This window comes from Bufo gargarizans, chromosome 8 (assembly GCF_014858855.1).
Source record: "Bufo gargarizans isolate SCDJY-AF-19 chromosome 8, ASM1485885v1, whole genome shotgun sequence".
Lineage (NCBI taxonomy): Eukaryota > Metazoa > Chordata > Amphibia > Anura > Bufonidae > Bufo > Bufo gargarizans.
In genome coordinates this window covers 65080884-65099152 of record NC_058087.1, presented here as the reverse complement: position 1 = coordinate 65099152, position 18269 = coordinate 65080884, and the positions used below count along the sequence as shown (strand labels likewise).

Genomic DNA, 18269 nt, shown 5'->3' with positions numbered 1-18269 from the left:
CTTTCTTCTGTTATTCCCTCTTGAAGTTTATGGATTAAGGTACTGATGAGTGGTACCAGTTGGTGGTGTGTCCCTTTACAGTCTGTCACTGGCAGTACTGATTGGACAATGCCAGATTGTGCAAGAACACACTCCCAATGGATAACTTCCCTCTGTACCTTTATCCACAAACTTCTAGCAAGAATGGCACAACATAAGCAAAAGTCATAACAGTCGTAAGAATAAATGCTCCAGAATTGTTACTATATGTAATGAAATGAAATTATTAACTAAAACAGACAGTAAAGAACATCTGTCATCACAATCAACCCTATTAAACCAGACATATAACTTGGTAGAACTGATCATGCTGATAAAAACAACACCGTTATTATGAGTCTCCATGGCACCATTACTGAGAGAGAGCTGTATTTTATTTTTATCCAATGACCTAATTGGAGTATCAAGAGGCTGGCCGGAGCCCTTGGAGCATCAGTTTGCTATACCCCCCCCCATCCCCTGGATTGACAGATCTAGTCTTCTAGTGCTTCATGTCCTCCTAGTACAGAGAATTGTATTCTCCTTTATGCACTGTATCTTCTGGTCTTGGCGCTTGCTCAGTGCTTCTTCTACTGCACTCCAAGCAGTGCAGATTCAAAATGAGCAAGCGTGATACCTGTCATCTCATGACTGCACTGCGCCTCCCTATACCAGAAGATACATTGCAGGTACGAGATGACCGGTCTTGGTGTTTGCTCAGATTGAATATGTACTGCTTGGAGTGCAGCAGGAGAAACACTAGGCAAGTGCCAAGACCAGAAGATACAGCACAGGCAGGAGAATACAGATCTTGGCACTAAGAAAGCAACAAGCAGTAGAAGACTAGCCCTGTCTATCCAGGTTATTTGCAGATAAATAAAAATGTGGTTTTCTCCGTAATGAGGCTGAGGGAGCCATAATAACGGTATTGTCAGCATGATGAACCCTATCAGGCTGTATGCCTGGTTTAATAGGGTTGTTCAAGCTGACAAATGTTCTTTAATTCATTGCTGAGTTAAATAATACCAATAATTTGTTACAACTAATAGCTAGCAAAAGTAATTCAATCATAACTGCTATAGATGTAAATGAGACACTAGGAGGCACATTTATTAAGACCAACATTTTAGATGCCGGTCTTAATAAAGTCCTAAACTGGCGGTGGATCCGCTGATGTTATGAAGAGGCACCAGCCTCTCCATAACCTCGGTGCATCCAGTGCCAGTTCTCAGCTTCTGAGTGGTCTTACATTTAGACCTTTTTCTACTCCTAAAACAGGCATAAAAAATGGTGAATGAGATGGGGCTGTCGGCCTGTCCCCTTCTTCGCCCATGCCATGCCCACAATTGTAATGGGGTGAGCGGGGCACAACTAACTTTTTTGCGCTTGAAATACTTCTAATTTAGGCGTATTTTAGCATAGTAAATTACCCCTAGATTCCTAGAGGTTATAAAAACATTATAAAATAATTTCAAGGATTCATGTGGGCCACAATAACAATTACTACGTTATAGTACAAATTACTAATATGAGTTAAAGGGGTTGTCCCAGCATAAGACCGTATCTCAGAGTTACCAGATCGGTGACAACATATGATCAGTAAAGAGGTCCGATCATGAGGACTACCACTGATAACAAGAACTGGGTTCCAAAGTCCCTGGAGTGAATGGAATGATGGTCACACATAGATGCTGCTGCTCCATTCACAGTGGGACTGCCCAAGATTTAAAGAGCGAGCATCAAGCAATAATTTAGGAGGTTGTTTGTGTCTAAACGACATTCGATTACACAAAACAAACCGCTAAATATTTTTTGCTGTTTGCTCGTTATTGCAATCGTTACTCATTTGCCCATAAGGCATTTACACTGCTAATGAATGGCAGATTTTTTTATTAGAAGAAGGGATGTAGCAGTGACTAACGATAATCTTTCAGTCAGGCAGATTTGTCCAATCCATGAAAAACAAAAAAAATGTATTGCTTGTCGTTTCATAACTGCGACCAATTACATGTGATAGTTTCTCAATGATTATGAAAAAGTTCTAATGATAATCACTTCATCTAATAGGCCCTTAATTGTTGGTTTTAGTGAAAATAGTAAAAAGTATGTAACTTTAGCTGACATTTTTTCAATTTTTATTAAAAATAATTTTATTGTACTAGAGTTAACACATGCTTTATGTGACATGTTATCTAAACTAAATGTGTTAAGCAAACACCTTCAATAGCTTTTCAATGGTTTTTGTTTCAAGATAACGCAATGAGTTGAGAAATTTGAGTTGAGTTTGTGTGTTAACCCTGCTACATCTACTTTTTTGTTTCCCTTTTGTTCAAACTAAAGATAAGTGAATTTTCTGAAATAAATTTAGTGTCCGATTCAGCAAATTTTAAAGAAGTCAATTTACACAAATCAAATCTGCTCCATTGCACTGAAAATTGGTATATAACAGCCTCTGTTCTTCTGAAGATTTTCTGAAAAGCTTCAGAAAATAAAAGATATGAAAGAAAGAATACTTCATTGGAAATAAGACATGCAAACAAGTTATTTTTCCAAAAAGACAAAAGTACTAGATGTTCTAGTATTACATATTTTTTTTAATGATATATGCAAGCCAGTCCTCTTTCCAAAAAGACAAGAGTACTAGGTGTTTCAAGACAAAAATGCCTTGGTTAGATGAGTGGTCATGGGATTACTTTTAAGAGTGCTCTTTTTTTATTACGGAGACCAAAAGTATGCGTGAGAAGTATTGTAGTCCAAGCAACGATGATCTGCCTTTATGGGAAACATATATGCTAATTTTAGTATATTACACCTGCTGGCATCGGATATGCTTAATGCTCATTTCTTTTTGGAAGGAAAGCTATTTTGCATACCTTTTGGGGTTCTAGGAAAGATATTCAAATTGGAAAACAACACTTTCAAAGACTTTTTTGATGCCAGCAGACATAAAATACTAAAAGTTGCATATATGTTTAACAGAAAGGCAAAGCACCGTTGGCTGGACTACTATACTTTTCATGTACACTTGTAGTTCTTCCTAATGAGAAAGAGTACCCCTAATAGTACCCTCAAGGCCACTCAGCTAACCAGGGCAATTTTCTCTTGAGACCCTCAGTACTCTTGCAGCTTTGGAAGAACTGGCTTGCATGTCTCATTTCTAGCGGAATAGCATATTTCTCTGTATGATTTACCCAAAACGAATCACAATAAGTTTGGGTTAGTTAAAATCTGATTTTTTGGGGGAAATTTGGGATAGATTCTGACTTAGAAGCCTGATTTTCTCATTTCTACTTCAACCAAAATCTTTTACAAAGTAGTTGCAGTGATATGCAGATGTGATTGGAATTTTATAGGAAAAATATAAAGCCGACTTCTATTCTAGCAGATCACCACATCTTATTCTTGAAGATATGGTCTCCTTGGATAAACTACTCCCTTCCTGCCCAGCAGAACAGGACCCTACTCTAATTTTGTGGGAATGCTCACTCATATTTTAATATAACCAGTTAGGTGACCTTATTTCAAAGCTAAAGTATGATTCCTTGTTATTGCATTCTGTCATTTCACTCTCAATCTCTATTGAGAACAACAGTTAAAAGCCAGCTTCACTTTAGTCCACATATGCCTGGTTAGCACATGACCAGAGTGTTCATCCTGGACTAGTGCATGGATTAAACTGAGCGTCTTCAGTCATTAAAGTATTATTTATGAAAATATCCCATGTTCTCCCGTTCCTTGCATGAAACTTCTTTATTGGACTTCAGCGATCAGAAAGCAATGATTCACTTAGATGTTTTATGCAAGAGAGAGTGTTAAATAAATCCCTATTGAGATCTGTATGTCAGATACTTACTGCAGTTCTCTGCTTTCCTGTTGTCTCTAATGGTGGATTTCTGGCTGGATGTCCTAAACAGAGAGGTCCAGTTGATGGTATTGTAGTAGCATAGGTTGTGGTTATCAGTGATATAGACATTTCCGGCGCTGATTTCTTTGAGGGACTGGAGTTTTAGAGCTGTGAGGCTCTGTTGCTTGAGAATGAGCAGTGAGATCCCACTATGTGTAAAGAAAAAGTAAAATAATTATATTCTGTTGCAATTCTTCTTAAATGAACACTCTCTATCAACATTAACGAGTTATAGACTACTTTCACACCAGCATTTTTGCTGGATCCGTAATAATATAACCATCTTCATCCGTTCTGAATGGATCCGGTTGTATTATCTCTAAAATAGCCAAGACGGATAGGTCTCTAAAACCATTGTAAGTCAATAAAGGGTGGATCCATTTTCTTTTGTGGCCGAAAAAATGGATCCGTCTCCATTGACCTACATTATGTGTCATGAGTCGTATCCGTCTTGCTCCGAACCACATCATGGACAGAAAAATGCTGCTTGTTGCTTGTGATGGGGACTCAACCATTCTCTGCATTCTGTGCCCAGGTCAGTTTTGTCCCCATTGAAAATTAATTGGGACAAAACGGAAGCGTTTTCGCCCGCTATTGGGATCCTATGATGGATCTCAATAGTGGAAAGGGAAAGCGCAGATGTGAAATCAGCCTAAAGGGAACATGTCTCCTAAATTTTTCCCCATTTAAACCAGATAGTGGCACATACTTCTTTCTAATCTGTTTTAATTTTGATTCTATGCTTTTAGAGATACGACTCCTTGGACATTATGGGAGAGTTTAATAGACATGTTCTGTGACTTCTGCAGAGGTAATTGTGCAGGAAGGGGGAATAGGTAAGCTGTGATATCACCTATTATAAATGGAGGATCCTGGGTCATTTATGCAAATATGGTATCCGTCATTGCAATACTGTCCATTAAAATAACAAAAATGACTGCTGGAAAGTCATCAGTACAGAACAGGAAGACTCAAGATATTATTAGAGATAGTGACTAGTATGAAAACTCTAGGATTCTAGAGCTCTTTACCAAATGACTATGGCTTTCTTACTGTTACCAGCTGGAGCTGGCCCCTTCTTCTCATCTATCCTACATCAACTGCATAAATTGGCCCATATACCCTTGAGCACAAAAGAATGTGCAGCTCCACAAATGTACATAAAATGGGATCTATATCATCAGTATAGCTCAAGGTCCTAGGAGTAAAGTAATCAAACAGATACAAATCCTGTCTTAAATCAAGACAGCTTAAAACCAGACCAGGCAGGGGGGCGGAGCTAGTGCCTGAGCTATATGGCAGTGTGTCTCTGAGCTCCGATCCACAAGCTCATCTCAACCTCAGCTAACGCTAGCATACCTGGCCAAAAAATGGTCAAAATCTGGAATTCTAAGCCCGGTGATTACTCCCACCAACACATCGCTCCAAAGTAGTGATAATGCAGAAATTTATAAAAAAAGCAGCGGCTGCAGGCATGGCCGAAGAATCTAAGATGGCGCCCGCAGCTCTAAGCGACGCCGGAGACGAAGGAACGGAAGCATGGGAGAAAGACAGCGAAGCTGAAGAATCAGGTAGCAAACAAAGCTTACCGATTTCCAGAAAGTTCCTCAAGATGGCCCTAATAAAGGCAATGGAACCGGTTCTCAACGAACTTTCCTCCCTCCGCCAAGACATCAGGCATGTAGGGTCCAGAGTGGAGGCGCTGGAGTCGACCCAATCGGCCATAGTTGATTTTCAACATGCTACCTCCTCTAGCTTGCATAAATGCCAAACATATCTGAACGAAATCCACACTGCCCTGGAAGACCAGGAAAACCGCGGCCGGAGAAATAATTTGCGGTTCCGGGGAATCCCGGAGACAATCCCGACCTCCGAAATACCTAATCTAATATAAAATATCTGCGGGGACTTACTGGGCCCGGATCATCCACTGCCGGTCACTTTAGAAAGAGCTCATCACGCTCTCCGCCCTAGGCCGAAACCGGCGGAACCACCCAGGGACATCATCTGCAGATTTCTTAACTTCCAGAAGAAAGAAGCAGTACTATCTAGAGCCCGTGAAAAATCTGAGGTGCTCTTTGCTGACAACAAAATCTTCATATTTCAAGATCTAGCTCCTGCGAACGTAAGATGGTCAAACCCTTAACAGAGTGGCTCAGATCCCATAACGTACCTTACCGCTGGACTTTTCCATTTGGGTTGTCCTTCTTCTATAAGGGCCGCTGTCTCACCATCAGATCTTATTCTGACCTAGACCAAGTGTACGATCACTTAGATATCTCACCACTGGAAATAACAAACTGGGATCTCTTCCAAGATATGGACTCCCTTCCAGACATCCTGAAAATTACGCCATTTGAGCTTTTTCAAACCCCAAAGTCCTAGCCGCAACAGAAGAAGAAGAACACCCCTTTAGCCCCGAGACACCTTGCCTCAGACACATTCTGAAGAGAACTGTCCACACTCCCGTTTTATCCAGAGGCCTTCTTCAATCAAGTCCCCTGACGCACAGATGAAGAGTTCCTGAGGATGCTTTCCACCATATCCATACTTTTGGGACATTCATCTCCTGGATACTAGTCTATTTTATTTTATTTATCACTTTATACGTTTCCATTTGCCTCCTCCCTCCCCTCCTGTCTTATCCCCTTTCTCCCCCGAAACTCTTCCACTTTTGACCTGAAGATAGAAAACTTAGTATGTCAGGTATCATACATACATCATTGACCTAAGTGCCAGGGGGCCTGGGCCTCGGCCTGACCTATTTAGGTTGGAGTGGTGCTCTAGACCGCTAATTGGTTCAATTTGGGGTTAGAGATGGGCTGGCCTAAGGATTTTGGACCACCCTACCCCCTCAATGATCCTATTCATGGTCGCTCCCCAAGACTACCACATGTTAATGTTTTATTTTAAGTTTATGTTTATGTTTACCATCTCTGTTATTTTTGCCATCCTAGGACACCATTGCACTATCTGGAGCAGGCCGGTCGCACCAAAGGAAGACCCTGAACTCCCCTTTCACCTCTGCAAAACGAGGAGTACCACATTTTCACCCTCACACACATACGTCACATGTGTAGATTCCTTAGCCTGTCTTTCCTCTCTAAATATCCCCAATGACTGATGTTAAGATAGCCTCTTACAATGTAAAGGATTTTAACTCTCCCTCTAAAAGGAGCCAAATTTTCAGAGGTCTGAAGAAAGACAGAGCTAACGTACTGTTTCTACAAGAAACACACCTGAAAATTTACCATTTCCCAAATCTTGATCACTCCTATTTCTCCCAATGGTTCCACTGTGGATCCCCTTCATCTAATTCCAAAGGAGTCAGCATAGGCTTCCAAAACGGTTTCCCCTTCCTATTATTAGAACTGAAAAGCGACCCGGGAGGGCGATTTCTTATGGTTAAGGGAGAAATAGGAGCATAAATGTCTATGCTCCTAACAACAAACAAATCCAATGGCTAAAACAGGTCATAGACGAGGCGGACTCATTCAGGGAAGATATTACCATCTTTGGAGGAGACCTTAACTTGGTCCTTAACCCATTAATAGATTCATCCTCACGCAAATCCTGCCATTCCCAGAGAGCACTAAGCTCCCTTATCTAAAACTTGGGAGATCACATCTGATTGATGCTTGGCGAACCCTACACCCTGATACCATTGACTACACCTTTTTCTCTCAAGTCCATGGTTCTTACCAAGATCTCAACATCACTTTTTCCAATACTGAGATCGAGCATATCCTATCCTCCCCCCATAAATCATCAAGATGTGTGAGATTTCAAGAAAATGGATACAAGATCATTACAAGACGGTACAAAACCCCAGACAAGACTTATCTGTTCTCGACGTCCGCCTCTGACATTTGTTGGAGGTGCAAAAAAGACAGAGGCACCTTCCTCCATATCTGGTAGACCTGCCCAAGTATCAAAAAATGGTGGGGGCAGATCTTCCAAGCATGCAATCAAATATGCCAAACCTCATATAGTCCTTCCCCGGAATCCGCCCTTCTAAACCTTTATACTTCCTCCCATAACCTGGAGCTTCAGCTGTTCGAATTAATGATCATGGCTGCCAGGTTTTTGATACCTTGATATTGGCTCTCTGAAGAACTTCCTTCAATGGAACAATGGTCCCTTAAAGTCGACCAGCTTTACAGGTTTGAAGAGATATCTGCATGGGAAATGCGCTCAATACATAAGTTTAATAGTATATGGCCTAAGTGGAAGGTCTTCAGAGAACACCCTGTCTCTTAATGCCAGGACCTTTTACACCCCTACACCTACCTCCTTAGGTGCCTTCTGTCCGTGCGCCGGTCCTGCTCCAGATTAACATGCTCCTGATTAACATGCTCCAGAATATCATTATCATAGTCATGCTCTAGAGTACTTATCACACTCTAGGGTACTCAACTCCAGCTTGTACTCAGGTAGACGCTCTAGTTTTTCACAGTTGCGCTTACAATCTAAGCCATACTAAGAACCACGTCAAAGATCCATGATCACTTGATCCTACATGTTAATTTGCTTACAACATGTTACTTTTAGGTGAAATTGGACCCTCCAGATTGGGTTCCGATATTTAAATTACTTTTCGCTCAAGCTTTGATAGATGACCATGATCACTACGGTGGTCTCCCCTAGGTTAAGCTTCTCTAAGAACCACGACAGAGATCCTAGTTCACTTGAACTGTTAGATTAATATGTTTATTACATGTTACTTTTAGGAGGAACTTAATCCTCTATTTTGTGTATTTTAATTATTGTATCTGTGGCTACACAGCATAATATGGTATACTGATGCACATAGCTTCTTTACTGTATATGTACTATTGAATTACCTTTTCAATAGAGCATTGAAAAAAAAAGAAAGACCAGACAGGCACAAAATGGGACAATTTTTCAGTGTTTCACATTGTGTGATAGGTTTGGTGGATGTTGATAGAAATGTTAAACACTTTTCCATATGTCACCTCTATGCCACTATTCAAAACTGTCTAGTGAGGCACAAAAAATGCCTAATGCACATAATTAATCAGGTACAAGGCTTAGTAAATCTCCTCCACAGTATAGAAACTTTGCTCAGGATTTCCACTAAATTCAATGATTTAATAGCCATACACAATTATAGACCACGAGTACTCACATACAGTATATGTCAGAAGACCAGAAGAGAAATCCCACTCTCCACATGCAGCCATATACATTGAATAGTTGGCAGCTATTTTAACCGACTCCACCATGCACATACAGTACATGTTTCACTCGGCTGCACATGCATGTACATTCAATAGGGACCGGGGAAAAAGCTGCTGCCAGACACCAATGGCAGGTGTTCATCCCCCAGGAGAACAAAAGGATTGGACAAAAATATTCCAAATCCCTCTTTCCAAAATATCATCTGTCAGTGGAATGTCAACAATTCTTTATAATTGCATTTAATCATTTTGGGATAAAAATCTTTTTTTAATTGGTCTTTATTAAAAAAAAAATCTGTAGTTTTAGCCCTACAGAGTTAAATTTCCTTGCTATTTCAGTTTTACATTGAGCCATTATGTTGCTGTCCTGATGGCTATATATATACTAAGAGCTCAGAAGCACTCATTATAGCTCAATTATTTTCAAGTTGATAACAATATGGCTCAAATGAGTGTTTATGAGCTGTCAGGGATTCAGAGATTAGAGATATACATAGCTATCTGAACAGCAACTTGATGGCTCAATATAAAACCAAAACTCTGCTGCAAGGTTGAAACCCTGTAGGACAAAAACTGCAGAACATTTGAATAATTTGAATAATAAAATAATTTTTAACCCCCCCCCCCAAAAAAAAATACCCGACAAAGGTGTTCATAGCCTTTAATAGAAGCTGATCACTCAGATATTGGTAGAGGCATTTCCAGTTAGGCAATAACTTTAATGTCCATTACCTTATTATGATACTCCTTAAAGTGCAACGGTCATTCTTTAATGTATTGTGCTAGTGATACTGACCATTTTTGTAAGATATATTAATTAATGAAATCGTACTTTTCCATAAGAAAAATAGAATATAATAGAATATATATAATGTATTACATTTTAAGCACTTAAAGCTGTGCTGGATAGCTGGATATACAGTAGCTTTTTGCTTTAGCTAATATGACTAATCAGAGAACGCTTCCCCCAACAACGTACAGCCACAGCCTGCCATAACTACTCCACTGGATATTACAATTGTAATAAGATGTAATGATTGGTATACAAAAAAAAAAAAAAAAGAATGGAACCTTGACGTTTACCAAATAGTTAAAAAGTTAAAAGTAAAGTTAAAAACTAAAAAGTACAAAAGATTTAGGGGAAAAAAGACTGATATTGCACAAAATCATAATCCAAAGGAAGTCTACAGTATCAAAAGTTTCCAAAAAGTCAAGGAGAATGATAGGAGTGTAATGGACCCGAGACTTAAGAATGAGAAATTCATCAGATATTTAAGTAAGTTAGTTTTCAGTTGACTGAGCAGATCAGTAGAGGGTTTATAAGATTATTAGCATTAAGGAAGGAGAATATAATGGCACTTTTGCAGGTTCAGAAAAGCAGTAACATTTTGTAGGTATGGAAACAGAATGAATTATTGTTTTTAACATATCACTCCGGTGATACCTATTGAACAAGTTTTTTCTTAACATAAATTACATAAGTACTAGTCTATAGCTGTGATTAGTAGCGCCATCTAATGAACACAACCTTTGTCCATATGGTTCATTATTGTGTATCTAAGTCATAGATGTACAAGCTAGAACAGAGTGGTTCCAGTTATGTCAGTCCCAACCCGTTCAACCATTACATGGATGGCCAAGAAAAGTACAGTACATTTTCCCTGCAGAGGTCAGAAGTGACTTCATCTATGATGATAGCAATCCCAGAAAATAAGGAAAACTAGACCCTCTGTGATTGGCTAATTGCTGTGTTGGGGAGAGGTCAATCTGGTTGACTTGGCATAGCCACGTACAATATTATAGTGCCACCCAATTATGTGAATAGCTGTGTAATTCTGTCTTTCCCTACTTATTTGTTTCCCTTTGTGTGTTTGACTCACTAAATGGCATCAATAATGGCAATAAAAACTGCACTAAACCTCAAGCTCACCATACCTTTAGAATAACATTGGACAAACTTAACAAACTTGGTGAGACTAGCTGACCATCCTATTGTACGGTGGTGTCCCAACTCTACCTCGACAGCAGAAGTCAGGGACAAGGAGGATTGAGTAGTTGGACTTATTCTCAGGGAGATACGTTGTAGCTAGAGAAGATTGGAAGCAGCTCTTCCAGTCTCATTATTGAGAACACTGGTAAGAGGGGTTGGAAGAGATTGTTATTGGTTGACAGTTAACTAATAAGTATGGCCAACCTACTGCAGATAGCAGAACATACCTATAATATGGTAATATTGAGAGTCAGGTTCAGTTTGCTTTTACAAAATTTCCTTACTGGTTGGCAACCAAGTAGGAAGCCCTTGTGGTAATAGACTATACATAAATATATATATTTTTTATTTGACCATTGTGACGGACCCCCAGTACTCAGACGGCGTATGTCCGCCTCTGTATTCTTCCGTACTCAGGAGATATTGCAAACCGCTGATCTGTAGCTTCCAGTTTCCCCAGTCACTGGTCGAGACTCAGTGTAGGTGAAATAAAGTCTGCTTTATTGAGCAACTGCACAAACTTATATACAAAATGTGATCAGATGAAACTGTAATCCCATCGCATCCCCCTTCCCCTCCCCAGACATTCTGTCTGCATCACACCATGGGGGTCCACCTGCTAAAATTGCTCCAGACAGCCCTAGCAGGAGCCTGGCCAAAATGTGGACACGTAGAAGAGGAAACAAAAAAGAGAGGAGGAGGTTAACAAATGCTACTTTGGTCAATGAAAACCCAGAAGTACTGTTGAACCCGTGGCGCCAATGGTGATGCAAGCAAGTGAAATGAAGACGAAGGGTAGCAAGGTGGTGAAGAAGGCAGCTGGAGATAGTGTTAGCAGAGCTATACACTTGGTGATCAGAAGAGTAATTAAACTTGGTAATCAGGAGGAAGGCGTCACAAAGGGCGCCTACCAACTAGCCAAAAAAAGAGAGACAGCGCCACTCTCACGCACACAGAGAGGAATTTGTGGTTGCCCAAGGGACAGGGTAAACGATAAATCTGGTGGAGTACTAAAGATGGCAAACAGCACACGGGTCAGCAACTTGTGGTCAATCTCTTTATTCCAAAAATGTGTGGTTCAACGCATTTCAGGGAAGATATAAAATCCCCTTCATCAGGAGCAATTACAAAACGGGTATAGGTAGGATACATATATCTAAGAACAAACATGAGTTGAAATTCCCACCCGAATTACATCACTTCTGGTTTCTGGGCAAACCGGAAGTGGTGCGTTCCACTGTGGAACGCATATTATATATTAAAATACAAGTAGAGTTGAGCGAACCCGAACTGTAAAGTTCGGGTTTGTACCGAACTTTAGGTTTTTCGGCACCCGAACGTTTATGTAAAAGTTCGGGTTCGGTGTACGGCGCTTTCTTGGCGCTTTTTGAAAGGCTGCACAGCAGCCAATCGACAAGCGTCATACTACTTGCCCCAAAAGGCCATCACAGCCATGCCTACTATTGGCATACCTGTGATTGGCCAACTGCAGCATATGACCCAGCTTCTATTTAAGCTGGATTCACGTAGCACCGCCCGTCACTCTGTTCGGATTAGTGTAGGAATAGGCTGCAGCTGCTGTGAGGGAGAGATCAGGGAGAAATCTTATGAAGAACTGCTTCTTTACTCAGCAATCTACAGCAAATGTGTTTTGTGGGTGTAGTGCACAATTGTTTTAAGCCTGCCCTGAGCCAGCTACTACTGAAAATAAACTTTTTTTCCTTCAGTTAGTCAATATCAATACATAATCGGCAGCCATTTTATGCAACGATAGTGCACCAGCACAGGATATCTGCATGTCTGCAAGTCCAGAAATACTGCTTTGAGACACTGGGGTTAAAAAAAACAATTTTTAGGCCAGAAATACAGCTTTTTGCTTACTGGGGTGAAAAAAACATCAGATTTACTGCACATCTGGGATTAGACGTGCATAAGTGACTGTGAAATTTAGGCAACAAATACGGCCCTCTCATACTGGGGCATACTGGGGTGAAAAAATATATCTGTTTCATATAGTGCACATCTAGGATTAGACATGCATAAGTGAGTGTCACATTTAGGCCAGAAATACAGATTTTTGCTTACTGGGGTGAAAAAAACACATCTGTTTCATATAGTGCACATCTAGGATTAGACGTGCATAAGTGAGTGTCACATTTAGGCCAGAAATACAGCTTTTTGCTTACTGGGGTTATAAAAACCCTCTGATATACTGCACATCTGGGATTAGACATGCATAAGTGAGTGTCACATTTAGGCCAGAAATACAGATTTTTGCTTACTGGGGTGAAAAAACCCTCTGATATACTGCACATCTGGGATTAGACGTGCATAAGTGAGTGTCACATTTAGGCCACAAATACGGCTTTTTGCTTACTAGGGTTATAAAAACCCTCTGATATACTGCACATCTGGGATTAGACATGCATAAGTTACTGTGAAATTTAGGCCACAAATACGGCTTTCTCATACTGGCGCATACTGGGGTGAAAAAAATACATCTGTTTCATATAGTACACATCTAGGATTAGACGTGCATAAGTGAGTGTCACATTTAGACCACAAATACAGCTTTTTGGTTACTGGGGTTATAAAAACCCTCTGATATACTGCACAACTGGGATTAGACATGCATAAGTGAGTATCACATTTAGCCCACAAATACAGCTTTTTGGTTACTGGGGTTATAAAAACCCTCTGATATACTGCACATCTGGGATTAGACATGCATAAGTGAGTGTCACATTTAGGCCACAAATATGACTTTTTGGTTACTGGGGTTATAAAAATCCTCTGATATACTGCACATCTGGGATTACATATGCATAAGTGAGTGTCACATTTAGGCCACAAATACGGGTTTTTGGTTACTGGGGTTATAAAAACTCTTTGATATACTGTACATCTGGGATTAGACGTGCATAAGTGAGTGTCACATTTAGGCCAGAAATACAGCTTTTTGCTTACTGGGGTGAAAAAAACACATCTGTTTTATATAGTGCACATCTAGGATTAGACGTGCATAAGTGAGTGTCACATTTAGGCCAGAAATACAGCTTTTTGCTTACTGGGGTGAAAAAACCCTCTGATATACTGCACATCTGGGATTAGACATGCATAAGTTAGTGTCACATTTAGCCCACAAATACGGCTTTTTTGTTACTGGGGTTATAAAAACCCTCTGATATACTGCACATCTGGAATTTCATGTGCATAAGTGAGTGTCACATTTAGGCCACAAATACGTCTTTTTGGTTACTGGGGTTATAAAAACTCTTTGATATACTGCGCATCTGGGATTAGACGTGCATAAGTGAGTGTCACATTTAGGCCACAAATACGGCTTTTTGGTTACTGGGGTTATAAAAACCCTCTGATATACTGCACATTTGGGATTAGACGTGCATAAGTGAGTGTCACATTTAGGCCAGAAATACAGCTTTTTGGTTACTGGGGTTATAAAAACCCTCTGATATACTGCACATCTGGGATTAGAAGTGCATAAGTTACTGTGAAATTTAGGCCACAAAAACCACTGTCATATAGAGTAAAAAAAATAATAATATTGAGTGCAATACCCTACATCATGGTTTTTATTGGCGATTAATTATTTTTAACATACTTAACCACTTTTTACTTTGTTTGGTGAACGCTAACTATGAGGCAAACATCTAATAAGGGACACGGTCATGGTCGTGGTGGTGGTGGAGCCGCTGGTGCAGGGAGAGGACGTGGCCGTTCTGCCACAGCTACACGTCCTACTGAACCTACTACCTTAGGTCCCAGTAGCCGCCAGAATCTACAGCGATATTTGGTCGGGCCTAATGCCGTTCTAAGGATGGTAAGGCCTGAGCAAGTACAGGCGCTAGTCAATTGGGTGGCCGACAGTGGATCCAGCACGTTCACATTATCTCCCACCCAGTTTTCTGCAGAAAGCACACAGGTGGCACCTGAAACCCATGCCCATCAATCTGTCACATCACCCTCGTGCATATCATGGAACCTGTCTGAGCCTCAAGTCATGCAGCAGTCTCATGCTGTTTGAAGATTCTGCTGGCAGGGGTTCCCAAGGGCATCCACCTAGCCCTTCCCCAGGGGTGGAAGACATAGAATGCCATGATGCACAACCACTTATGTTTCCTGATGAGGACATGGGAATACCACTACAGCACGTCTCTGATGATGATGAAACACAGGTGCCAACTGTTGCCTCTTTCTGCAGTGTGCAGACCGAAAAGGAGGTCAAGGAGGAAGACTGGGTGGAAGACGATGCAGGGGATGATGAGGTCCTAGACCCTACATGGAATGAAGGTCGTGCCACTGACTTTCAGAGTTCGGAGGAAGAGGCAGCGGTGAGACCGAGCCAACAGCGTAGCAAAAGAGGGAGCAGGGTGCAAAAGCAGAGCAGCCGTCGCCAAAACAGTTCGCCTGCTACTGGCCACCATCACCAGGGACCGAGCACACCAAAGGCAGCTTCAAGGAGTTCCCTGGCTTGGCACTTCTTCACACAATGTGCTGACGACAAGACCCGAGTGGTTTGCACGCTGTGCCATCAGAGCCTGAAGCGAGGCATTAACGTTCTGAACCTTAGCACAACCTGCATGACCAGGCATCTACATGCAGTGGAGTAAGCACCTTCAAAACCAAGAAAGGGCTCTGCTGCTGCCTCAGCCTCTTCCTCTGCCTCTGGAGGAACGTTGGCACCTGCCGCCCAGCAAACAAAGGATGTGCCACCAACAACACCACCTCCATCACCAAGCATCTCCACCATGTCACACGGAAGCGTTCTGCTCTCCATCTCACAAACCTTTGAGAGAAAGAGTAAATTCCCACGTAGCCACCCTCGATCCCTGGCCCTGAATGCCAGCATTTCTTAACTACTGGCCTTTGAAATGCTGTCATTCAGGCTGGTCGAGATGGACAGCTTCAAACAGCTCATGTCGCTTGCAGTCCCACAGTACGTCATGCCTAGCCGCCACTACTTCTCCAGGAGAGTCGTGTCCTCCCTGCACAACCAAGTATCGGATAAAATCAAGGGTGCACTGCGCAACGCCACCTGTGGCGAGGTCCACCTAACTACAGATACGTGGACCAGTAAGCACGGCCAGGGACGCTATATCTCTCTAACTGCACACTGGGTAAATATAGTGGCGGCTGGGCCCCAGGTGGAGAGCTGTTTGGCGCACGTCCTTCTGCCGCCAAGGATCGCAGGGCATCATTCTTTGCCTCCTGTTGCCTCCTCTTCCTACTCGGCTTCCTTCTCCTCTTCTACCACCTCCTTATCCGGTCAGCGACAGACCTTCACCACCAACTTCAGCACAGCCAGGGGTAAACATCAGCAGGCTGTTCTGAAACTGATGTGTTTGGGGGACAGGCCGCACACCGCGCAGGAGTTGTGGCGCGGTATATAACAACTGACCGATGAGTGGTTGCTGCCAGTGAGCCTCAAGCCCGGCCTGGTGGTGTGCGATAATGGGCGAAATCTCGTTGCAGCTCTGGGACTAGCCGGTTTGACACACATGCCTTGCCTGGCGCATGTGCTGAATTTGGTGGTGTAGAATTTCATTCACAACTACCCCGACAAGTCAGAGCTGCTGCATAAAGTGCGGGCCATCTGTGCGCGCTTCCGGCGTAACTTCGGCGTTCCCGCTCACGGCCTCATATGCGACGTACCCACCAGGTGGAACTCCACCTTGCACATGCTGGAGAGACTGTGCGAGCAGCAGCAGGCCATAGTGGAGTTTCAGCTGCAGCACGGACGGGTGGGTCGTACTGCGGAACAGCACCACTTCACCACCAATGTCTGGGCCTCCATGCGAGACCTGTGTGCCCTGTTGCGCTCTTTCGAGTACTCCACCAACATGGCCAGTGGCGATGACGCCGTTATCAGCGTTACAATACCACTTCTATGTCGCCTTGAGAAAACACTTAGGCCGATAATGGAAGAGGATGTGGCCCAGGACGAGGAGGAGGAAGAGGGATCATCTCTTACACTTTCAGGCCAGTCTTTTAGAAGTGGCTCAGAAATAGGATTTTTGCAACAGCAGAGGACAGGTACAAATTTGGCCAACTAGGGCCCACTACTGGAGGACGAGGAGGAGGAGGAAGATGGGGATGAAGCATGTTCACAGCGGGGTGGCATCCAACACTGCTTGGGCCCATCACTGGTGCGTGGCTTGGGGGATACGGAGGACGCAGACGATACGCCTCCCACAGAGGACAGCTTGTCCTTACCTCTGGGCAGCCTGGCACACATGAGTGACTACATGCAGCAGTGCCTGCGCAACGACTGCAGAGTTGCCCACATTTTAACGTGTGCTGACTACTGGGTGGCCACCCTGCTGGATCCCCATTACAAAGACAATGTGCCATCCTTAATTCCCTCACTGGAGCATGATCAGAAGATGCGCGACTACAGGCGCACGCTGGTAGGCGCGCTCCTGAGAGCATTCCCGACTGACACTGGGGGGACAAGTGAAAGCACAAGGCGAAGGCAGGGGAGGAGGAAGAGGTCGCCAACGCAGCTGTGTCAGCGCCAGCACCTCAGAAGGCAGGGTTAGCATGGCCGATATGTGGAAAAGCTTTGTCACCTCGCCGCAACAACCGGCCCCAACTGCTGATATGGAATGTGTTAGCAGGAGGCAGCATTGGTGGAACAGTACCTGTGCACATGCCTACACGTACTGACTGATGGTTCTGCCCCATTCAACTTCTGGGTCTCCAAATTGTCCACATGGCCAGAGCTTGCCCTGTATGCCTTGGAGGTGCTGGCCTGCCCTCTCTCTGAATGTGTATTTAGCACGGCAGGAGGCGTCATTACAGACAGACGCAGCTGCCTATCCACAGCCAACGTGGACAAGCTCACGTTCATTAAAATGAACCAGGCCTGGATCCCACAAGACTTGTTTGTACCTTGTGCAGAATAGACAGTTCTAACATCCATCCTTGTACTTAAGTGCACTTATTCCTTTTTTTTTTTTATATGTCCTAATATTTTGGGGGATACCCCTATGTAAAAATGCAAAATAACACACAACTGTGTTGGCTACCTATTCCTCCTTCGCCGCCGCTTCCACCTAGACCGCCACGTGAGCCTACACGGCCACATCCACCCTTTCACCGCCTCCTCAACCTCTTCCTCCTACATCATTCCTAA

The 18269-nt window shown here is 42.7% G+C and overlaps 1 protein-coding gene across 2 annotated transcripts in view; it reads right to left on the bottom strand.

Annotated features, from left to right (window-relative positions):
• The window catches only part of ERBB4 (erb-b2 receptor tyrosine kinase 4), a 1102749-nt gene that overhangs the window by 274767 nt on the left and 809713 nt on the right, over positions 1-18269 (bottom strand). For both annotated transcript variants that reach the window (XM_044302570.1, XM_044302571.1), the window contains exon 12: positions 3872-4071. In XM_044302570.1, the coding sequence (XP_044158505.1) occupies positions 3872-4071 (200 nt within the window). The remainder of the gene's footprint in view (positions 1-3871; positions 4072-18269) is intronic.